Source organism: Enhydra lutris, unplaced genomic scaffold (assembly GCF_002288905.1).
Source record: "Enhydra lutris kenyoni isolate GAN:26980312 unplaced genomic scaffold, ASM228890v2 scaffoldscaffold58, whole genome shotgun sequence".
Taxonomy (NCBI): domain Eukaryota; kingdom Metazoa; phylum Chordata; class Mammalia; order Carnivora; family Mustelidae; genus Enhydra; species Enhydra lutris.
The window spans coordinates 5,266,522-5,288,545 of NW_019154142.1; the positions used below are offsets into that span (position 1 = coordinate 5,266,522).

The window sequence follows — 22,024 nt, forward strand, 5'->3', positions numbered from 1 at the left end:
CTTTGGTATCCTCTCTTCGTTCTTTCAGGTTGTGCGTGGGTGTGGGTGCGTGCGCTTGAGCTGCAGTGGGCTTAATTTTTTTTTTTAAAGCATATACTTTCACTTAAAGTAATCACTATTAAAGTTAGTCTTTTGAAAATGAAGCATCATATCTGTAAATGTGACTTGGTTTGGAACCTTGAGGATCAGGTGGAGGCTCTGAGACTTGCCCCAGACCTGGAGGCCCTTGAGTATTTCAAGGAAATGATTGATATGAAAATGCTTTGAAAATGTAAATGCATTTTAATGATGCTTATAATATTTATTTTGTTGTTATCATTGTTATTTTGAAAGAATCACATATCTTGTGACCTGAATATTTATTTACTTGTTCGGGGGGGGGTGGCATGTAATCCCAGTTAAGGGTATGTATTTAAAAATGACTTCCTGTGCAATTCTGGGTCTTAACTTGACTACGGCAGTCCTTCTCTGTGGATACTGCCAAGCCCTGGGTTCCTTTCTTAGGTTGTACAAAAGAACTTATAGCCACTGCTCCCCCCAACCACGTCATTGCCTCTGCCCTCAGCTCACGCTCTACAGGGGGACTCCACACTTAGAGCTTCCATAGGCTTCAAGTATCTTCTATAAAAGGTATTCCTTACAAACTTCGGTACCAGCTAGAATCCTCTTTTCTCTGTCTCTCTCTGTAACCTCATTCCATTGTGGTGCTCACATTCTCTGTTTCTATAGAGCATGACTGCACAAACTTCTGAGAGTTAGCTGGCAGTGATCGGAGACCAGCTTCCTGCTTTTCTCCCATTCGAAGGCTCATAATCTATTTTCATTTCTTATGTGAAGCAGCTTTGCTTCCACATCACATACTTTATGTTTTTATCTTACAGATTTATTTTGAAAGGTTTAAGCTCAAAATTTAGGAATTACAAATAATGTAGCAAAGGGTATGTAAGGTGGTTTATTTGATAATTTGATAATTTTTAAGTTTTATTAATTTAAGTAATCTTTGTACCCAATGTGGGGCTTGAACTCATGACTCCAAGATCAAGAGTTGCATGCCCTTCTGACTGAGCCAGCCAGACCCCCGAAGAATTTTTATATCCCGGAGAGTCTATTCTTACTAAGGCCTTCAACAGTATACTCTAATTCTGCCTTTACCTTCTTTCTGCTTATTAGGGTCTCATTTATGGTGTCTGTAAATGGGCAGAAGTTGTCTCTTCCCATCTTTCATTCTATTGCACCTAAAGACCACCTCTTCCTTTTCAAGCTCTCTTAGCTTCTAGAACCCTAATGCTGTTTTCTTACCTTAGTTGCTCCTTCACAGGGTTTTCCATTGGCTTGTTTTCCTCAAAGCACCTTTTATTTCTCTCAGCATTGTTTATTTTTTTATTAAAAAATACTGTTTCTCAGGGCACCTGTGTGGCTCAGTGGGTTAAGCCTCTGCCTTTGGCTCAGATCATGATCTCAGGGGTCCTGGAATCGAGCCCCACATCAGGCTCTCTGCTCAGCAGGGAGCCTGCTTCCTCCTCTCTTTCTCTCTCTCCCTGCCTGCCTCTCCACCTACTTGTGATCTCTGTCTGTCAAATAAATAAAATCTTTAAAAAAATAATAAAAACTGTTTCTCTAATGTATACCAAAAAATACAAAGTCAAACATTATAGAAATATGTGTTATAGAAAGTGATAGTCTCTCCATATCCTTCTATCAGAGATTTGGCAAAATGGCAAAATCCATATTATACAACCTATGAGAATTATGGGTAGGACAAAAGGTAATATAGAATAGAATGATGTGAATTCTAGTCATGTAAAACCTTGTCTTTCCAAGTTCCTGTGTCATTCTGTATGACTGATAAGCTTCACTGTATCTCTCCACTGGTTCTCCTGTGCTAACTCTCCTACTGTCTCATTGACTCCAGCCACATTGACCTCTTCGCTCTTTCTCCAGTTAGCCAGCCTGCAGCTCATCAAGACTTCTCCTCACTGCTCTACACCATGACCTTGCCCTTCTGCAAATCTTGTGGGAGCCCTCACCTACTCTCAGAGCGTGTACCAGACGGTGCTCAAGAACTTACCGAATTCTGGTAATCCCATGACTTGTGCCAAAAGCAGAACCATCAGGAACAGCAAGCAAGCCTTCTGTTGGCTTTCCAGATTTTTCTAGAATCATCAATGCCTTATCCTGTGCTTCCTGATGCCCACTGTTCTCCCTAGCAGGTCTCTAGTTTACCAGGCGAGCTCCTGTCTCTAACCATTCAGTTTCCCCTTCCCTCTACCTAGACGGCTCTTCCCTTAGATTATAGCAGCTTATTACTCTACTTTCTTCAGGTCTTATCCCAAAAGTTCCCTTCTCAAAAGGAGGCATTCTCTGAGCCATTTAAAATAGTGCTTATTACTCTTGAAAATGACATCCTCCCAGCAATGCATATCCCCATTCCTCGCTTTGTTTTTTGTCTTCATTATTGTCCTAATATATGATATATACAAAAGAGTATTTGGAACATTATGTACCTTACAAAAGCGTAACAGTTGAGAACTTGTCACTTACCCCAATAACTGGGACAATACTGATAGCTTGCTTCTGTTTATGCTTCCCCCCATCCCAACCTCCTGCCTCCTGAAGACGTTAACAAATATCCTAAGTTTTGAATCCATTATTCACTCCTTTTTTAAAAATAGGTTTATCCCGTTTGTATGTGTGCCTGTACAGTATATTCTTTAGCTTTGCTTGGTTTTTAAGGTTTATGAAAATGGCATTCTGCTGTATATAGTCTTCTAAACTTGCTTTTTTTACTCAACATTATGCTTCCAAGATTCATACTTTTTTTTTTTATACCTTTATTAGTAGCTGCCAAATTTTCACTGCTATTTTAAAATTCATTGTGTGATTCTACCAAAATTAATTTCTCCATTTTTCTATTAGCTAGAAATTTGGGTTGTGTCCAGATTTTTTGTGTGTGTGTGTGTTACAATCTATGCTGCTATGAACATTCTCTGGTGTGTCTAAAAAAGGAATTACTGAGTCAAAGGGTATGTAATTGTTCAGGTTTGCAAGATGATGCCAAATTGCTTTCCAAAGAAGTTGTACCAAGTTATTCTCTTACCAACAATGTATTGGAGTTCCCCCTGACCCGCTTCCTACTCAATAGTTCTTAATTTTTAACCCATATATTAGGTGTAAAATGGTATCTCACTGTGATTTTAATTGCATTTCCCTCTTGATCGATGAGGTTGAGCATCTTCATATGCTTACGGGTAAAATGTTTCTTCTTTTGTTAAATACCTGTTCGGACATTTTGCTCATTTTTCTATTAGGTTGTTTTTATATTGACTTGTGGGAGTTCTTTATTCTGGACATAAAATTTTTGTTACTGATGTGTATTGCAAATACTTCTGGCAGTTTGTGCTTTGTTTTTTAATTTTCTTTATTTTTGATGGTTAAAAGTTATTTTTTAAATTTTTTAAAGATTTTATTTATTTGACAGAGATCACAAGTAGGCAGAGAGGCAGCAGAGAGAGAGGGGGAAGCAGGCTCCCCACTGAGCAGAGAGCCCGATACGGGGCTTGATCCCAGGACCCCGGGATCATGACCTGAGCTGAAGGCAGAGGCTTAACCCACTGAACCACCCAGGCACCGTGAAAGTTATTTATTTTTATTTTTATTTATTTATTCGATTTTATTTATTTATTTGACAGAGAGAGAGAGATCACAAGTAGGCAGAGGCAGGCAGAGAGAGGGGGGAAGCAGACTCTCCGCCAAGCAGAGAGCCTGATGTAGGGCTCGATCCCAGGATCCCGAGACCATGACCCAAACTGAAAGCAGAGGCCTAACCCACTGAGCCACCCAGGCGCCCCCAAAAGTTGTTTTTAATAGCCAGATTTATCAGTCTTTTCTTTTATGATTATTTTTTTTATCTTGTTTAAGGAATTCTTTCCTACATGAAAGAAATATCTTTCTTTCCTACGTCAGAAAGATATTCTCTGCATTCTCCCTTACTCTCCAACAGTTTTAAAATTTTGTTTTTCATGTTTAAATCCTTAATCTGCCTGAAATTGTGTGTATGGTATGAGGTGAGCTTTCATTTTATTTATTTTTTTCCCACTTGGATGACCTGTTGTGCCAATACCATTTAGTAAATGGTTCCCTCTTTTCTCCACTGACCTGAAGTTCCTCTTCTCCCAGTATCATGGTTCTGTCTGGGCTCTCCATTCTATCCCATTGATCTATATGTCTCTCTTTCTCTCTCTACCAGTATAACACCGTCTTAGTTGCTGGCTTTAAAATAAATTGTGATGTCCTGTTTCCCCTAGCACTTCATGACTGTCTTGGCCAACCTTAGGTCTTTGCTCTTAAACATACATTTTATTTTCCACATTTTAAAATCAGCTTCTCAAGTTTACACACACACACACACACCCCTTAGATGGAATTAGAATTGAAATTGCATTGAATTTACAGATAAGTATGGGGAAAATTGATGTCTTTATGGAGTCCTCTTATCTATAAGCTGGCCTCTTAATTTACTTAGGACTTACTAATATCATTTAAGAACGAGTTTCAAGATTTTCTGTATAAAAATCTTGTACCTCCTTTAGTGTATTTATTCTTAGGAACCTTATAGTTTTTTATTACTATAGAAGTGCTGCCTTTCAAAAATTTTATTTCCTACCTTTTTTTTTTTTTTAAGATTTTATTTATTTATTTGACAGACAGAGATCACAAGTAGGCAGAGAGGCAGGCAGAGAAAGAGCGGGGGAAGCAGGCTCCCTACTGAGCAGAGAGCCCGATGTGGGGCTCGACACCAGGACCCTGGGACGAAAGCAGAGGCTTTAACCCACAGACACACCCAGGCGCCGCTCCTACCCTTTTTTTTTTTTTTTTTGCTGATATATAGAAATACGGTTGGCTTTTTCATATTGTTCAGTTAGACAAACATCCTACTAAACTCTTACTATTGCTAATAATTTGTCTGTAAATACTTTTAATTTTTTATGTAAATAATTATATCATCTTCAGAGAATAATTTTGTTACTGCCTTTCCAATCCATATTCTTTTTTTAAAAGATTTTTTTTTTTTATTTGACAGACAGATAACAAGTAGGCAGAGAGGCAGGCAGAGAGAGAGGAGGAGGAGGTAGGCTCCCTGCTGAGCAGAGAGCCCGAACGCGGGACTCGATCCCAGGACCCCAAGATCACGACCCGAGCCGAAGGCAGAGGCCTCAACCACTGAGCCACCCAGGTGCCCCCAATCCATATTCTTTTAATTAATGCTTTATAGCACTAGACTTACATTGTGATGTTGATTTTGGAAGTGGTAATGGTAGGTATCTCTGCATTAGTCCCAATTTTAAAGGGAATGCTTCCCATGCTACTTCTTAGTTTTTGATACATACCCATTATCAGGTTAAGGAGGTACTTTTCTAGTCTAACTTGCTGAGAGATTTTTATCATGAATGAGTGTTTTGTCAAGTGCTTTTTGAGCCTCTATCAAGATAATTATATTATTTTTCTTTTTTAATATGCTAATAGGGTGAAGGACATATATAGGTTTTCTCACATTAAGCCATCCTGGAATTCTTGTTAGTAGCTTTTGACTTAATAATATTTTGTTTAATATTTTTACATCTATACTCATGAGTATTTTTGTATTTATATTTATGAAGTTGGCCTGAAATTTTTCTTTCTCATACTTTGGGTTTTCTACCAAGATTATATTGGCCTTCTAGAATGTAATGGGAGCATTCCCTCTTTTTCTATTCTCTGCAAATGTTTGAATAGATTGAACAATCTGTTCATCGAAAATTTGGAGAACTTGCTTTTGTGATGATTTGAGGTCCAGTGTTTTCTTGGTAGGAAGATTTTTAACTTTAAATTTATTTAGCACGTATTGGTTTCTTAAGCTTTTATAATTCATTTTGAGTCAATTTGTTCGTTACATTTTCTTCATTTGGTCTGTTTTGTACACATTTTAAAATTAGTCGATATAAAGTTCTTTGTGGGATTCTTTTATCCTTCTAACCTCCATTGGACCTGTTTTTATGGCCACTCCTGTAATTTGTAATGTTTATTTGTACCTTCTCTTCTCTTGAAGTAGTTGTCCTAGAGGCTTCATAAACACCGTCTTGTTCATAGATTTCTGCCCGTGCCGTTATCTTTTTACTTCTACTTACTTTTGGTTTATTTTGGTACTTTTTGTAACCTGCCTGATATTCTAAAAAGCAGTTTGTCTGTCTTTCCCTGCTAGATTTGAAAGCTCTTTGAAATTAAGAGCATCATGTTTTATTTTTCTTTCTTCCCAGAAAGTCTGCAGTACTGTGTTTTATCTATAATGGATCGTTGATAAGTTGTTGTCAAACTTGAACCTTGCGGGTTTGGGTTTCATCGAGTGCTATTTTCTATTTTGGCTGTGATAAACTAATTTTGTCTCATGTCGTCTTCAGTCATCATACTCCAGTGACAATGACTTTCAAATCCAAACCTTCCTATTTCCATTCCCCTGGCTAGTGGGACTTGGGCATCTCACATTGTTTTCCCCTCCCTACCCAGGACCTCTCATAACTTTTCCATAATAAAGGCACCATCATCCTTCCAGTTGCAGAAACTAAAAACCTTGCTGAAATTTTTTTTTATCACCCTTTGTCTTAGTCTTCTGACTTCAACTAGATGCAAAGTCCTGCTAATTTCTCCTTCACAGTGTTACTCCTCAGCTCCACACCCCCTACTCCGTTTCAGCCGAGAAGACCTTGGACATAGCCTAGTTCTGATAATACCCCCTTTCCTATCACCTCACGCCTGTCACATAAAGGTCGGATTACTTCAGCTGGCATTTAAAACTGTCCCAAGTCTAGGTTCACTTTACTACCCCCAACATGAGTCCTCTGGTTTCTGTCCAGAGTTCTGTCCAGGTTACTGTCTCCTAAGCCTACCTCATTCATAGCCTTTTTCACCTCCTGTCCTTTTTCTACCTTTCTACTCTATCATGCTAATTCCTGTTCATTTTTCAGGATCTGGATAATGGAAAGCACCCTTGCCCTCACCTCCAATGAATATTTCCCTCAACAATGGAAACTCTGGTTAATCACTTCCGACTTTGAGCTGTTTTTTTTTTTTTTTTAAGTGCTTATTGTTTTCATTAAAACTTCGAAAAGAGCCAGCAAATTGGAGGGGATTTAAAGTAATCTGGTTTAACCTCTAACCCAAGACCTCACTTCTGTCTGTAACTCATAAATGACATTAGCTTTTAAGATACAGAGCTCTTGTTTTTTTCTTTCTACTTATGTAATGAGCATTTGGAGGTTAGAAATTTGGTTCATCATTGCGCTTGTGTTTCCTTTTAATTGTTAATATTTTTTTTTCTCCCTAGAAGATGCTAAAAATATATTCATTGATTGAATGAATGAATCATAAATTTTCTCCCTATGAGAAAATCATAAATTTTCTCAGAGGAGACTGACTTGCCCAAAAGCCTGTTTCCACAGTTCCTCTGTTTCCAAAGATTTACAAATGAGGATGACTTAAAAAACAGTGGATACATTTGCAGCTCATTCTTTTCTTTATATAGCTCTGTATTAGCCCTGGTTTTTATTTTCCTACATCTTCAAATTCTATTTGGAATTTCTCACTTTGCATACGGATTTTAATGGAGTCTCGTGAATGTTGATCATGCTTCCCTCTAGTAGTTTAGAAATATTGAGCAAGGAATATTCCATTTGAATCATTTAAATGAAGGCAGTGATGTTGTGGGTAGAAATTTTACATAAAAATTTTCAACCACAAAAACTCTCTGTTATGGGTAGCAATTTGTAATCTTTGTAGGTTTTTAAAAAAATTATTATTACTTGTTACTTCCACGGAGTAAACAGAAATGATAGCTTCAATTTCTTTATAATTAGTTGTATGATATAATTTTGAAAATAAGATGTTTTCAAAGCAGCGATGTTTATAGAAGTTCAGTGCTAACTTCAAGTATGTCAAATGCTTTTATATAGAGGGTACTTAATATTCTCTTATGATTTTGATGCAAATATAGAAATGGTATTTTCCTATTTTAAGAACTTCTTTCCATTTTAGAGCATGTCAAAAGAATAAACATAGTAATTTGAATGCTCTATTTTTATTTCTAGAAACCAGCAAATATCCTAGTAATGGGAGAAGGTCCTGAAAGGGGGAGAGTCAAAATAGGTAGGTAATTATTTCTAAAATAATTTGTTAAGAAACTGAAGCGGCTGCAAAGGTGGTGTCCCCCTTTTAAGACTCTTGTTTAAGTAGCTAATTTTCACATGATTTCCTCATCATATTTTTAGGAAATATGTTGGGGAATGTAGAGAAATAATTTATAAAACTCCTTAGGTTTATTTCCCAAAGAAGGTTCTGTGATTCTAAGCTCAGTCAAGCAAGCCCAAAACGAAAACTTCATTCCCATACAGTACCTAAGCTCGTGTTTATGCTGTGATTACTGTTCTGCACATTACCCTAAATATAATCTGCTAAGTCTTGCTTTTGTCTCACCTTCACCAGTGTTCTTTTCCTGAATGCCTCTGCCACCTGACCTAATATACACATCTTCCCAGATACCTGTCCCCCGCCCCCTGCATCCCTGGGCCAGGTATCAACATATTTTTTCCAAATGAATACATATCGTTATAGACTCTCTTACTTGGTGGTGGTCTTAGGTTAAGGCACCAGCAGGAATCCTATCTATATATTAAAATTTCCTTTGCAACCCTGAAGGTTGTTCTAAAAGAAATTGGCATCATTCATACCCATGACATATTGGGGGGGAAAATAAGCTAAAAAAATGCTTTATTCTGATTTTTTTTTAATAGAAATTACATTTGTTAAATGTTCAATGGTTTTTAGAAAGATTTTAAAAGAAATATTGTTTCATCAACCTGCTTTCTTTGCTGTTCGAATATACCATACTAGGGGTGATGTGAAATCGTGCTAACTTGACCTGCTACCTATCCATCCTGTCCTACTGCAACTGAGCCTGCCTGCTCCTTGGTTTTCTCCTTCTTCAATTAGTTTGCTAGCCCAGTTCCAGAAAAAGCTGTTTTAAACCAACTTCCCTTTCTTTATACCTCTACACTGAGTTTACTGAGATTCACAGTCCTAAAAAACATTGTCTGTGGTCACTAAGAACCAAGTAGCTGCTTTCCTTCCCTTCCCCCCTTCCACCCACTCCCACCCCCTTTCCACCACTTCTCACTTGCTCCTGTTTCATGCTCACACTTTTTTTCTTGTAGGCACTTGAGTCCCTACCTTTTGCTAGACATTGGTGAAAGGGAAAGGGTAGTGATGGTAGCCTTCCCTGTGAGGGACAGTGACGTAGACAGTTCACCATCCAGTAGTAAATACCGAGACATGTTACCTCACTTACTTTACTCAACCCCCCACCTGGTGGATGTGAGCGAGTAGGGGAGCTGGCTTTAGAGAGGTTGCAGCTTATGCAGCCTCTCTGAGAACTTGAATTCCACATCTGGCTGGCGTCTCTTTCCCTACCAGCGCTGCTGCTCAGCCATATCAAAGATGTTTGCTCTACCCTCACCAACCACGTTCTGTCAGCACCGCACTGCCTTTGAAAGGGTCTCCATCAGAGCGACTCTCCCCTCCTGAGTGCAGGCTGGTGACCTCCCCTTCCCACCCCCAGGTTCTAAATATCTTCCTGCTGTAGTTAAGTTCTCACACTGCTGTGTCTCCACTCTCCGCTTCCCAGGTTTCTCCTTGTCACCTTTCAACATTGATAACCCTATTCCCAATGCTAGAATAAATCTTCTCATATCCATTGTGTTTTCTCTACCATGTGTTCATTTTTCTCCCCCTTGTTCCTCTACTTCTAGAACACACAGTGTTCACCCACGGGTTCCACTCACCCTAATTTGTTATAATCTGTCCTCTAATTCCATCCCTCTGTCAAAACTGCTCTCCCAACAGTCACCTATGACCTCTGTCTCACCAGAGCCAGTGGCCCATAGTGAGTCACCATTTTCCTGTATTGCCTTAGTCATTCCTTCCTCTGACTAGTCTGACTTCAGGACTGTCTTTTCCCTTGGTCTGTGGCATCACAGAATTCTATTTTTCTATTTACTCTTTTTGCTCTTTCTTCTGCACTTTATTTATTATTCGTTTTTACTCCTATTAGCCTTTGTTTCAAGATCCCCTAGGCACTGGCTTGGGGCATGGCCTCCCTCTACAATTACTTCTTTAAGGAACTGCTAAGTTGTGCCCTTAAAATCATGGATTCTCTACAAATCATTTTACAATCTGAATCTCAGATTCTCTTCTCTCACCCTAGCGGAAATCCTTACTTTGATATTATCTTTACTTTTATTTGTTGCTGGCAACCTCTCCTCCTTTGTTTCAAGCCAAATTCATCATCACCATCCCGTACTCTCCCTTGTTTGTATCAGTTGTCTCGTTTATCCTTATCCACCGCACTTGCTGTCTTCTCACCACTCCCAGGGTTCTCTAGTTCTCCGCAGCATAAATTCTGTACTCCAGCCAGGCCCATCAGTTGCCCTCCTGTTAAGAGTTTTAGGATTGTAATTCTATCCAAGATTAGGGATAAAGTCAGGGTTAAAATAAGCAATAAGCAATGCCAACAGTCCAGTCAACAATCTGGTTGATTTAATTGTTTCTAAATTTTATTTAGAAATGGATGCCTATGCTTAACATTTTAATATAGTCCTTTTTTGAAAAGGACTTGAAAAGTGCATTGGAAAATGCATGGGGCCCTTTGCTGCACCTGAGCTGCCCCTGCCCCAGCAGCCTAAAGACTTCAGGCCTCACCTGAAATGCTTGCTTGCTCCCTTTACTGCTCACAGTGGCTCACCCTTTAGAAATACAGCTCAAGTCCCACGTTCAGTGTGGGACTCAGCGCTGCAGAGGTTTGCCAAACACTGTTCCAGTTAAAGCCAGGAAGGAGACGTGAGCCCTCCCCTCAAAGGACATCGAGTCTAGTAGAAGCCACGGCAACTCGCCTTTAGCTTTACAGCCCTTACCCTTTTTTGTTTTTATCTCCTCCGTGTATTTTGTCACCTCAGCCTCCTGTAAGTCCCTTAGTGGTAGACACTGCCTTTTCCTGTTTTTCTCCTTCATTTGATACTATCTAATTAGCATTCACACCAGAATGTTATTTCTGCAGTCCATTGAATTGGACAGTTTCACTCGTATCTAATTTTAGGGAAACAACTGTTAGTAATAATGTTTGGGCTGGTTACTTATGTCTAAAGTACTAATTATTATTATTTTTTTTAAGATTTTATTTATTTGATACATAGAGATCACAGGTAGGCGGGGTGGGGGGGGGAAGCAGGCTCCCTGCTGAGCAGAGAGCCCGATGCGGGGCTCGATCCCAGGACCCTGAGACCATGACCTGAGCTGCAGGCAGAGGCTTAACCCACTGAGCCACCCAGGCACCCCTAAAGTACTGATTATTTGAGAAAGGGTTTGAAACTCCTTTAAAGTTCAAATGATAAAAATTATTTTCGAAAAATGCTTATTGTTTCCTTTGGACTTAATTTCATCTGACAGCGAATCGATGAGGCTTATATAAAACTAAGAAGATAGAGAATAAGGGGAGAAATACAGCTTTTACTTAAAAATACGTGCTTTTCATATAACTTTGCCATCAGTAACAATCAGCATCTATTAAATACATAAAGCGGTGCTTTAAGTAGGCGTAATATTGGTAGAATGATTTTGAATGTTTTTGTTTGCTCTAGGACAATTTAGTTAAGAAAGAGCAGGCATAGCACAGTCTTCCTTGGATAGCTTTCTGTTTTATGACCTGTGTTCTCCAAAGCATTTTCAGAAAGCCTTGTAAACTATTAAAACTCCAAAAAAACAAAATCACTCTAAGTTAAAATTGTCATGTATATCATAGCATGTTAGTTTTAGATTAAATGATTCTCTGTAGTTGAAATCTTAATGTGCTATTAAAGAATGTACATTATTCCTTATGCAATCAAAATATACTGTGTGTATTATGTATTTCAAGTCATAGAGGTCTTTTATTCTCATGATTTTACCTTTGTGACATGGGCGTGTCTGTTGGATGTCAGATCAATGATTAAGAATACAGGTGCTAAATTATAACATGGTTTGAGTACGTTTTTACTGTCTATCCCTGTGACCCGGGACAAGTCATTTCACTGCCATGGGCTTTAGAACTTCATCTCAGAGGTGGTGAACAAAATACTTACTAAGCCAGCATTTGTATGAGGATCAGATGAAGTGATAGATGATATATGTGAAAACCATCTTTAAATTCTGAAGTGCTTGATAGATAAAAGGTATTTGTTTTTTATGAAATATTAAGAAAATTAGATAGTCTCCAGGAACTTACTATAGTAATAACTATTCTTTTTACTACTTGTGTACATCTCTAATCTAAATCCATTAGCTTTGATAGAGACCTTTGTTAAATCCTGAATTATAACAAATTATGTCTTACATATTCTATGGAATGTTCTTGGAAACATGTTTATGATGTGCTGGTAATTATACAGCAGTGACTCTCTGAGGTTAAAAAGTCCCAGTTTGTAGCATTTGCTGTTTTTCGGGATGCAGATATTCCATCATAGCCAATTTCCAGTCACCAGCATGACATCAGTGAATTCAGAATTGGGAAGAAATGTGTGCACATTGGCTCTCATGTGCCCATGAGACAACTCCAGCTCACACCAAACTAAGATACAGTCAGTCTTTAGATGCACAGGCATACAGGGGTCGTAATTAATCCTGGAAACTTGTAGACTATTTTGATTTTATAAAATAATTTAAGATTATTGCAATGTTTCTGAAAGCCAGGGGTCTGAAGTCAGACCTGGAGTCTCATTATGACTCTGTGTCATTTACTAGCTCTATGACCTTGGGCAAGTCAGACTATCTTTAAGCCCAAGTTTCCTTTTCAGTAAAATAGGCACAGTAGTAATACCTACCTCTGAAGGGGGGATCTGGTGCCTGGTGCAGACCCCTGGTTGAAAAGGGAGGAAAAGGATTGCTTTATAAGGCTAGTGGCTATTGTCCTCAACCTTGCATGGTTCTAATAGCATGCCAAACTGAGTTTTATCTTAATTTGTTCCATTTTTTTAGCTGACATGGGTTTTGCCAGATTATTCAATTCTCCTCTAAAGCCACTGGCAGATTTGGATCCAGTAGTTGTGACTTTTTGGTATCGGGCTCCTGAACTTCTGCTTGGTGCAAGGCATTACACAAAGGCCATTGGTAAGTTAGTCTAAAATGATGTACTGTCGTAGCATCGAATTATCATGAACACCAAATGGTATAATAATAACGAAGCTGCTTTGTAAAAACCACTTTTATACTTCTTTCAAAAGTCCCATTGTTTTCCGTATTCCTAGATATTATTTTCTGGTAGACTAGGATTTTTAACTTTATAGGAGAAATGGTTCTTTAAAAAGAAGAAAGCATTTTCTGTTAGAGAATAGAGTTATCTGATCCTGTTGAGTTGCTATGGAGATGATAACGCGCTAATTTTATTTTGCACTTACCTGCCATTGATCAGAAGAACTGGAGATAGGTTTAGAATTGTTTTCTCCACAGAAGGAAAAACAGAAACCAGGCAGAGTGTGGTGTGGAAGAGAACCCCTTCTGTCTGGGGAAAAATCAGTCAGTCCTTCCCTCAACAAGAAATAATGCGACTAATATTTCTCTCCTGCCATTACCGTTATCAGAATGGCGGTTTCCCCATTACAGCAGGAAATAGAGTCTGGGTGCATTAGCTGTGCTCAGCATCTTGCCATTTCACTAAGTGAAAAAATGGAGTAAGAAAACCTGTTACAAACACACCTTCTGTAGGATTTAAAGTCTGCTTCCGAACAGTGACAGCAGGGATTTTGCTACCTGATCACTCCAGTGTCCGCGGGAGGGCCCAGCTATGAACTGGGGGAAGTCAGGAAGAGCGAGCTCTCCTCAAACCTTGAGATTTCTTTAAATGAGGTTAAAAAGAGAGGACAGAGAAGGGTAGATAGTTCTCTCACTGTGATGGGCTAGTTCTATAAGGTACCGAAATCTGCCAGGTTGTATTTCTTGCAATTTCCCTTTTGTTGAATTTTCCATTTACTGGTATTAGACTAGTATCATTTTTTACTATGTTTAGCTGCTCTGGTTAAGTTCTATTGAATTAAGGCACTATAAAAGTATAAAATTATGAAAAATAGATGAGCACAAGCCTCTCTGTTAAATTTATAAAAAGCCTGATGGCATGCAAAGAACGACAAAGGTAGTTCCTACGTTTGAAAAAGATTAGACCGATCATTAACCTATTTGTGGGCAAAAGGAGTAACAAAGATTAAACTATAGTGATGGCCTTGTTCATCAGGAGATTTGATTTCTGCAGAATTCTGATGCCCAGCACACATTTATCCTTTGTCCAGGAGTTGAGATGCCGGGATGGTGCTGGCATTTTGTTATACTTTATGAATATTGCTGAAAGATTTTATTAGATTCCTGAAAAAGCCTATGAGTGTTTGACAGTGTGAGACTGACCCTCAACCCTTTTGTGAGCAGCTGAGCCCAGAGTAAGGCCCATTCGGAGGCCGCCAAGGCCATGCTCTTGGTGTTGGGCCGGCCCATGGCCCCTGTCTGTGAAGGCTGGCGTGGGGAGAACCACACAAGCAGAGGGAAGGAATGGAGTGCTCTCAAGTGAGGGGTTAAAATCAGAACCTGACTCTGCTTACATTCTAGTGAGTGATTTTCACTGGGGAGCTGTATCTTTGCAACTTTTAGAATTATGTCTATATTTTCTGTTAGATCTCTCAGTCATGAACAGTGAAGTCTCTTAGACAATCTCAGAAGGCAACAAGGGGATAGGAAGAGACAGAAAATATGCCAGAGAAAGGGGGTATTAGCCAGGAAGTAACAGGCAGTGCCTCAGAACAGACCTGATGATGAGATAACCCAGGACACAAGGCAGGGATAGAGGACATGGTAACAGTAGAAATCCACATGTGCTGGGCTCCTACCAAGCTCCATACAGTCTATAGCCAAAAGAGAGATTTCCAGTAAGAAAAGGCACATTCTGCCAAAACCTTCCATTGAACTAAATGACTCCCCACCAAAGTCTGTCCTACTGTCAGAGATTCTTATAGAGCAAACGCATGGTAGTAAGTCCCATTTTTGATTAGTGCCATTATATGATTCTGTGTATGTGGTCCATACACTTTGTCCACACTTTGAATATTTTCTGATTAACTGTTCTACTCTTGAAATAAAACTAGATGTTTTGGGGAGGGGGAATAAAGATAATTGGGTATGAATTGGAAATCAACTGAATTTCCTGTTTCCTCAGAGCAAGGACAACCGAAATTGAATTTAAACCAGTTTGCAACTTACAGATAAAGATTAAAAATATAATCACTAACTTCCAATTTTAGTCAAGTTGCTATTATCCATTCTGGGTAGAAATTAGGAAAAAAGATTAAAAAAAAATCCCCAAATCAGTTACTTTTAGATTTCAAATATAGTCATAGCAGACATTATAGATATAATAAATATGTATGCATTCACTTGTTCTTACTCTCCTCCATACCTGGTTCATGTTAGAAAGGAGTATTATTTCTATTCAGAGACTATAAGAGTTTGATGATTTGATATCAGTGAAGTTTTATGGAGTAACATTTAGAGGGGGAGGGGAGTGACAACAATTGTGTGTGTGTATGTGTGAGTGTGAGTGTGTGTGTGTGTGTGTGTGTGTGTGTGTGTGTAGAGGGAGGGAGGAACAAGTCATTGACAAAGGAAGGAGAGCTGAGAAATGTTATAGATGATACAAGAGCCAGATGACCATTTAAAATTAGAGGCTAATATGAAGCAAGAAATCCTAGAACTCAACATTACCTGCTACCCTGAGGTTCCTTCTCTTAGCAGTGCTCAGGGGAATCTAGATCCTGGCTTCTGTCCTTTAAATGGAAGGCAACCCAGGAACTGGCATGACCAGGAACATGCAGTACCAGTCCCAGTTGACTGCATAGCAGAGGCAGCCAGCAGGAAGAGAGATGGGACTGTGTCAGAGGGAGCTACCTCAGGGACAAGAGTGACAACAAAGCGATGTGGGAGAGAGAGAACAATTTAAAAGTAGACACTGAAGAGTACTATTACTCTACTCTTTCATGATGGATATTGAGGAGGACGCTTCTGAGTCATTAAGAAAGATTAAATTATATTTTATAGCCTCTTAAGATGGCGGCTAATAGTGTAATAAAAAACGATTATTGAAGGGGTATGTTTCCATTATCCAGAAGTCTACCTTACATGAAAGGAAGCCGCTCCTGAATGGAGTCAGCTATGTAAGACATTACTCTATGGGTTTTTTTTGTCATTTGGCAGTTTGTTTTATGAAATAGCATACCAACTTTAATTCTAGCTAATGGACATAATCAGACTTTTTTCTTATTTAGCTTCTCTACAGTATGTAGCCTCTACATTTAGTAGGCTACTGAACACTGTGCTTTTCTATCCTATACCGTGGTCTGTGCATTTAAAAAAAATGTTAAATAGCATTTATTTAAGTGGGCAAGTATGAATATATATCTTACAGAAATTAATTCCCTTGTATATTTGGCAAAATGTTGTGAATATAATATTATAGTCAGAATTGAAATTACAGTTTTCAACGTGTAAAATCCGAATAGAATAATCTGTAACTGGTGATTTAAAATAGTTGAACTTTTAAAGATGCCTAACTTTGTCCTGGAGTGTTGGAGGGTTGGAGCAGCTTGATCCAAGTGAATATATTCAAATGAAATCGATCTCTATGGGTGTCATGTTGTGTCTGTAGATACTTGTGTTTATCAGCTTCTAGATCTTACAATTTGTTGAAAATGTTGAAGTTGGTAGTCTTTCATACAAAAGTTGAGTTTTTCCAAATCATTTTTTATGGTCTGTACTGTCTCTACTCACAAATCAGAAATTATGCTCTATCATTATTCATTTGATTGTTTTAAAGGAATATATTTTTAAAAAGGAATATATCACTAAACCTGATGCTGATATTGTTTTAGTCTATCAGGTCATGAGTATTTAACCCTGCACTAGATGATCAGTTGAATGCTTTAGTGACTACATTATTAATAGTTGTTAGAAAGGCTTTTGCCTAAATGTAAATTCATGTAAATGTGAATTGAGTTTCCCAAGTGTATCTTCTTTAGGAAATTTATAAGTAAATGTTTTTTATTTGGCTTTTAATCTGTTATGTGATGATACAGCTATTTAATGTCATATATATATATATATATATATATATATATATATGTATATATATATTTAATATAGTTGTCAAACTGTGTATATTCCATCACTGAAAAGTATTTTTATATGTAGGTTGTGATTATACTCAGGAATTATAACCCAAGAAATATAATAAATGTTTTCCTGCCTTCATAGATATATGGGCAATAGGTTGCATATTTGCTGAATTGTTGACTTCAGAACCTATTTTTCACTGTCGTCAGGAAGATATAAAAACAAGCAATCCCTTTCATCATGATCAACTAGATCGGATATTTAGTGTCATGGGGTTTCCTGCAGGTAATTTATTTTTCTTTTCAAAATAATATTGGAGTAATATTTCATAACTAATTCATTTTCAAAAGCATATTTTGAGTATTTTTATGTATTTTTTAAGCTCAAATAAGTAGATTATTTTATGTAAGTAACCTTATGTTCTATAATAATATTCGATTTTTTTTTGTAAGATAAAGATTGGGAAGATATTAGAAAGATGCCAGAATACCCCACACTTCAGAAAGACTTTAGAAGAACAACGTAAGTAATTTCATATTAAATATAAGTAGTAACTTCAGTGGGAATATTTAAATTAATCCTTTTAAAAAACAGATATAGATTAACATTTAAACCAGAAATTTAGATTTTAATATATTAATTATGCTTTTGATTGAAAGATGATGTCCCAGATGTTGCAAATGTACATGTCAGGCTTAGGCTGTAGTATTTTACAAACCTTTAAGAATTTTAAGGGTCAATATAGTGTTTAAGCATCTCTCCTATTTTAGCGTAAGGAGGGTTGAGTTCAAGGCCGCAACTGTGATTTTATCTTTATCTGAATAATGACTGTGACGGAAATGCTGGATGAGGCAACCAGGAAGGACAGCAGAAGGACAAGCGCATGGCCCAGAAGCTAAGTAGAACACACTGGTGTATACTGAGCAGAAATGAGAGAATAAAGGTAACAGCATGAGAGGAGTTTGTTATCAATGCACATGCCTGGAGGAAAAGGCGAAAGAGGTTCTCTGAACTGAATAGGAAGATTTCAGGACAGGATGGCTTGTAGGAACAAAAGCAGACCTGATAAAGCAAAGCAGGAAAGGGCAGTCCTCATTTTTGGCGGTTCTTGTAAACGGTCCCGGTGGGGTGTTTTTCCCCTATCTGTCTCCTAAAGGTAACACGTGTATTGCTCAAGGTTCTTTCTTGGGCTCTCTTCTCACTCTGGACGTTTTCCTCGGGCAGTTTCTCTGATTTTATTGGCCACAATTTACCATTGATTATGCTGGTAACTCCCAGTTTATGCATCCGAGTCAGATCTCTTTTCCAAGTTCCAGACCCACTTGTCTAATTGCCTTATGGAATCCCAACTTGAATGTTCCATAAATACTTCAGTTACATGTCCAAAATTGAACTCATCCTCTACCATCCCACATTGTCCTCCCGCTATATTTCCTATCTTAGGAAATGACTCCATGATTCACCCAGTTGTTCAAGCCCAAGACCTGAGATATCCCTGATCCTTCTCTTATCCCATTCTCTCCCAATCGACCTTGTGGGGTAGAAACAGTTATTAAGTTTAGTCAGTTCTTTGTATTTCTCTCCATCTACTCTGCCACTATTACAGTCCAGACCACCCCCGTCTCTCACTTAAGATCCTGCTGTGGCCTTCCAAGTGGTATTTCTACCTCCAATCTTTATTCCAACTCATTGTCTACACTGCAGTCATTGCCAAAAGCAAATTGGATCATGTTGGTCTCCTAGTTGCTCTTAATTCACCGCTGCTCTCAATTCTTAAGGCTCGTTTAATTCATCTACTAAACCACTGTCCACTTTGTATTCTGTAACCTGGACATCATTCATTTCTTTAAGAATCTGAAAAACCCAGAACTTTTTTTTGACCTCTGGGTTTTTATACACGCTGTTCCTTCAGTCGAGGATGTACTTTCCTCCCACTCATTTTAACTCCTCGGATTAACTCCTGTTTTTCCTTTCTCCTTATCCTTTAGGTCTTGGCTTAGGCATCGCTTGCCTGTGGAGGTCTCCCTTGACCTTCTGTGTCTGAGTTAGGTACTTCCCCTCTGTACTCCCGTAGCATCCTTGCTGCTTCTTTCGGCACTGATGACTTTGCCCTACAGTTCACTTTTCAATGCTCACCTGCCTTTCCCTCTAGATGGTATGGCTTGTGTCTACTTTATACACTGTTCTATGTATCCCCGGGGCCTGGCGCATAGTTCATGCTCATTAGTTACTTGTCAAATGGGCATTAATGGAAGTGGCACAAGTAATTGAAGACACGCTAATAGCATCAAAGATGGAGAAAATTAATGTAAGCACTTAACATTTATCTTAGTGTTTAAAGACCAAAGGAAAATTTTCACATAAAATGATAGCGTTTACAGTAACCAGAAATAAAAGGAGAGACGTTTTAAAAGATAAATGAAATTCAGTTGGAAAAGTAATAGGAAAAGCTCAGTGATAAGAGCCCATATGTCTAACGCAAATGGTTCTACCCCAGGGAAAGCAGACTGCTGATACATAAGATGAAAGGAATATATTAAAAATTAGCTAAATCTAATGGAGTACATACAAGTCACTAAAGTAAAATATAATTTAAAAATTCCAGAAAACATGACTTGAAATGACATAAAAAGTAATATAACTTGCTTTCATTATATCAGATGAAAAGAACCAAAAAATTACTTTTCAGTGAATTGAGAAGGATAGTGAATAGGACTTTCTGTAATCTATCCAGGGTTATTAGCTCAGTAGAAGGCAAAGTGAAAGTGGAACTAAAAGGAAATCTCTAAGCTGACTTTCAAATTGAATGTTCCAGTAAGCATGGCCCGATATTATGATAGAAACAAATAACTTAGAATCTGGAGTTAACCCAGGAAATCAGTTGATTTAACATAAAGTCCAAAGAGGTGTATGTAGACAAACTCCATTTCTATATAAACTTTAAAATTTCTTCCCATTAACAAACTTAGTGTTTACCTTGCTAATAAAAACATTTCTGGTGTTGGAGCAAAAATGTAAAAAAAATTTTATTTTATTTTATCTTTAAGCAGTCTCTATAATGATCGATGGAGCTTGAACTTAACAACCCTGAGATCAAGAGTCACATGCCCTACTGACTGAGCCAGCCAGGCACCCTGAGAAAATTTTAAATTAATATACATGGCAGAGATTTTGAAAATGAACATACCTAGGGTTGGCAAGGGTATGATAAAATGGGCATGCTTCCTTGTTTCTCAGTGTTTCTCGAACTTTAATGTACATACAAATCACCTGGAGCCCTTGTTAAAAATGCAGGCTCTCAGAGGCCCATGCTGCTGATCTGAGGGCCGGCTTTGTGTAGCAAGGTTCTAGAGCACATACAAATGACTTTGAACTGTACGTATCCTTTGACCTAATAAATCCAAGAATTTTTCCTATGGAAGCAATCAGAGCAGCCACGCATGGCTAAGTCCTTACTATGTGTCAGGCTTGGTGCTAAGCCATTACCTGCATTTTCTCATATGGTCCTCACGACAACCCTGTAAGATAGGTATGATTATAATCCTCAGTTTCCAGAGGAGGAACCTAAGGCTTTCACAGGGGTTAATGAACTGCCCATGATCACTCAGCTGGTAAATGCCAGTCAGGATCTGGAAGGGTCTCTGATTCTCACAGGCTGTGCAGCACTGTCTCCTACTATGCGGATCAGATTAACCTACAAGGACCCATATATCTTAACTGTTGTGAAATAAACAACATCAGTAACAGTAGGAATGTACAACCATTGCAGATTAGTAGTTTAGGTAGCGTTAGACAAGGAAAAATGTTTATGAAACATTATTATTATTAAGTGAAAAGAGGTAAGACAGTTTGTTTAGTATGATCCCAATTTTATAAAAATAAAACAAACCCCTGCTGTGTTTGTATCATATATAGATATGTAGCCAAAATGACAGGAAAATTAGCAAAATCTCAACAGTGGTTTTTTGTGTTTTTTTTTTTTGTTTTTTTTTTTAATCACTGAATGGCTGGACCATGAGTGATTTCAGTTTTCTTCTCTATACTTTATTTTCTAAATTTTCTACCATAAACATATATATTACTTATTTTTTTTACCTTTTTAATATGAAATATTTCATATTTAGGAAAGAACATATGTGACAAAAATATGATACATAGTCTTTTTAGAATAATAAAACAAATAGTCCTCTACTCACCCTTCAACAGAAGAAATAGAACATTACTAAGATTACCGAAGTGGTCTGTGTACCCTCTACCCTGCCTTCCTGTTCATTCCATGTTTTTTATTCTGGTTTTGCCACAGATGTTTGTATCTCTAAATGGATTATTGTTCCAGTTTAAGATATCTTTGAACTTTATATAAATTATATTATAGTCTGTTTTTATTTGCTTTTATTCCCCACTCAGCCTCTGTATTCATTTTTACTATTGTGTAACATTCCATTCTGTGAATATAAAACAATGTAGCCATTCTTTAGTTGGTAGACATTTGTGTTATTTACAGTGTTTTTTGCTATAGATATGCTGCTAAGAACATTCTTCTTCATGTATCCTGTGATATCCATGCCCAAAGGAATCTCTTAGAGTATGTACCTAGGAGAGGAATTGCTAGATTTTAGGTTGTTCACATTTTCAACTCTAATGGTTAATGTATAATTGTTTTCCAAAGCCATCGTTAACAATAGAAACTCTTACGTGGGCTGTTTAACAATTTCTGCTTCTTCACACATAACCAATGTGTTCTTTGATTAATCAGAAAAAAACAATG

The 22,024-nt window shown here is 37.8% G+C and overlaps 1 protein-coding gene across 3 annotated transcripts in view; it reads left to right on the forward strand.

Annotated features, from left to right (window-relative positions):
- LOC111158294 (cyclin dependent kinase 19) overlaps window positions 1–22,024 on the forward strand; it is a 168,240-nt gene that overhangs the window by 134,248 nt on the left and 11,968 nt on the right. For 2 of the 3 annotated variants that reach the window (XM_022520229.1, XM_022520231.1), the window contains exons 5-8: window positions 8,118–8,175; window positions 13,090–13,221; window positions 17,398–17,541; window positions 17,709–17,778. In XM_022520229.1, coding sequence (XP_022375937.1) covers window positions 8,118–8,175; window positions 13,090–13,221; window positions 17,398–17,541; window positions 17,709–17,778 — 404 coding nt within the window. The remainder of the gene's footprint in view (window positions 1–8,117; window positions 8,176–13,089; window positions 13,222–17,397; window positions 17,542–17,708; window positions 17,779–22,024) is intronic. The other variant, XM_022520230.1, reaches the window with a different exon arrangement.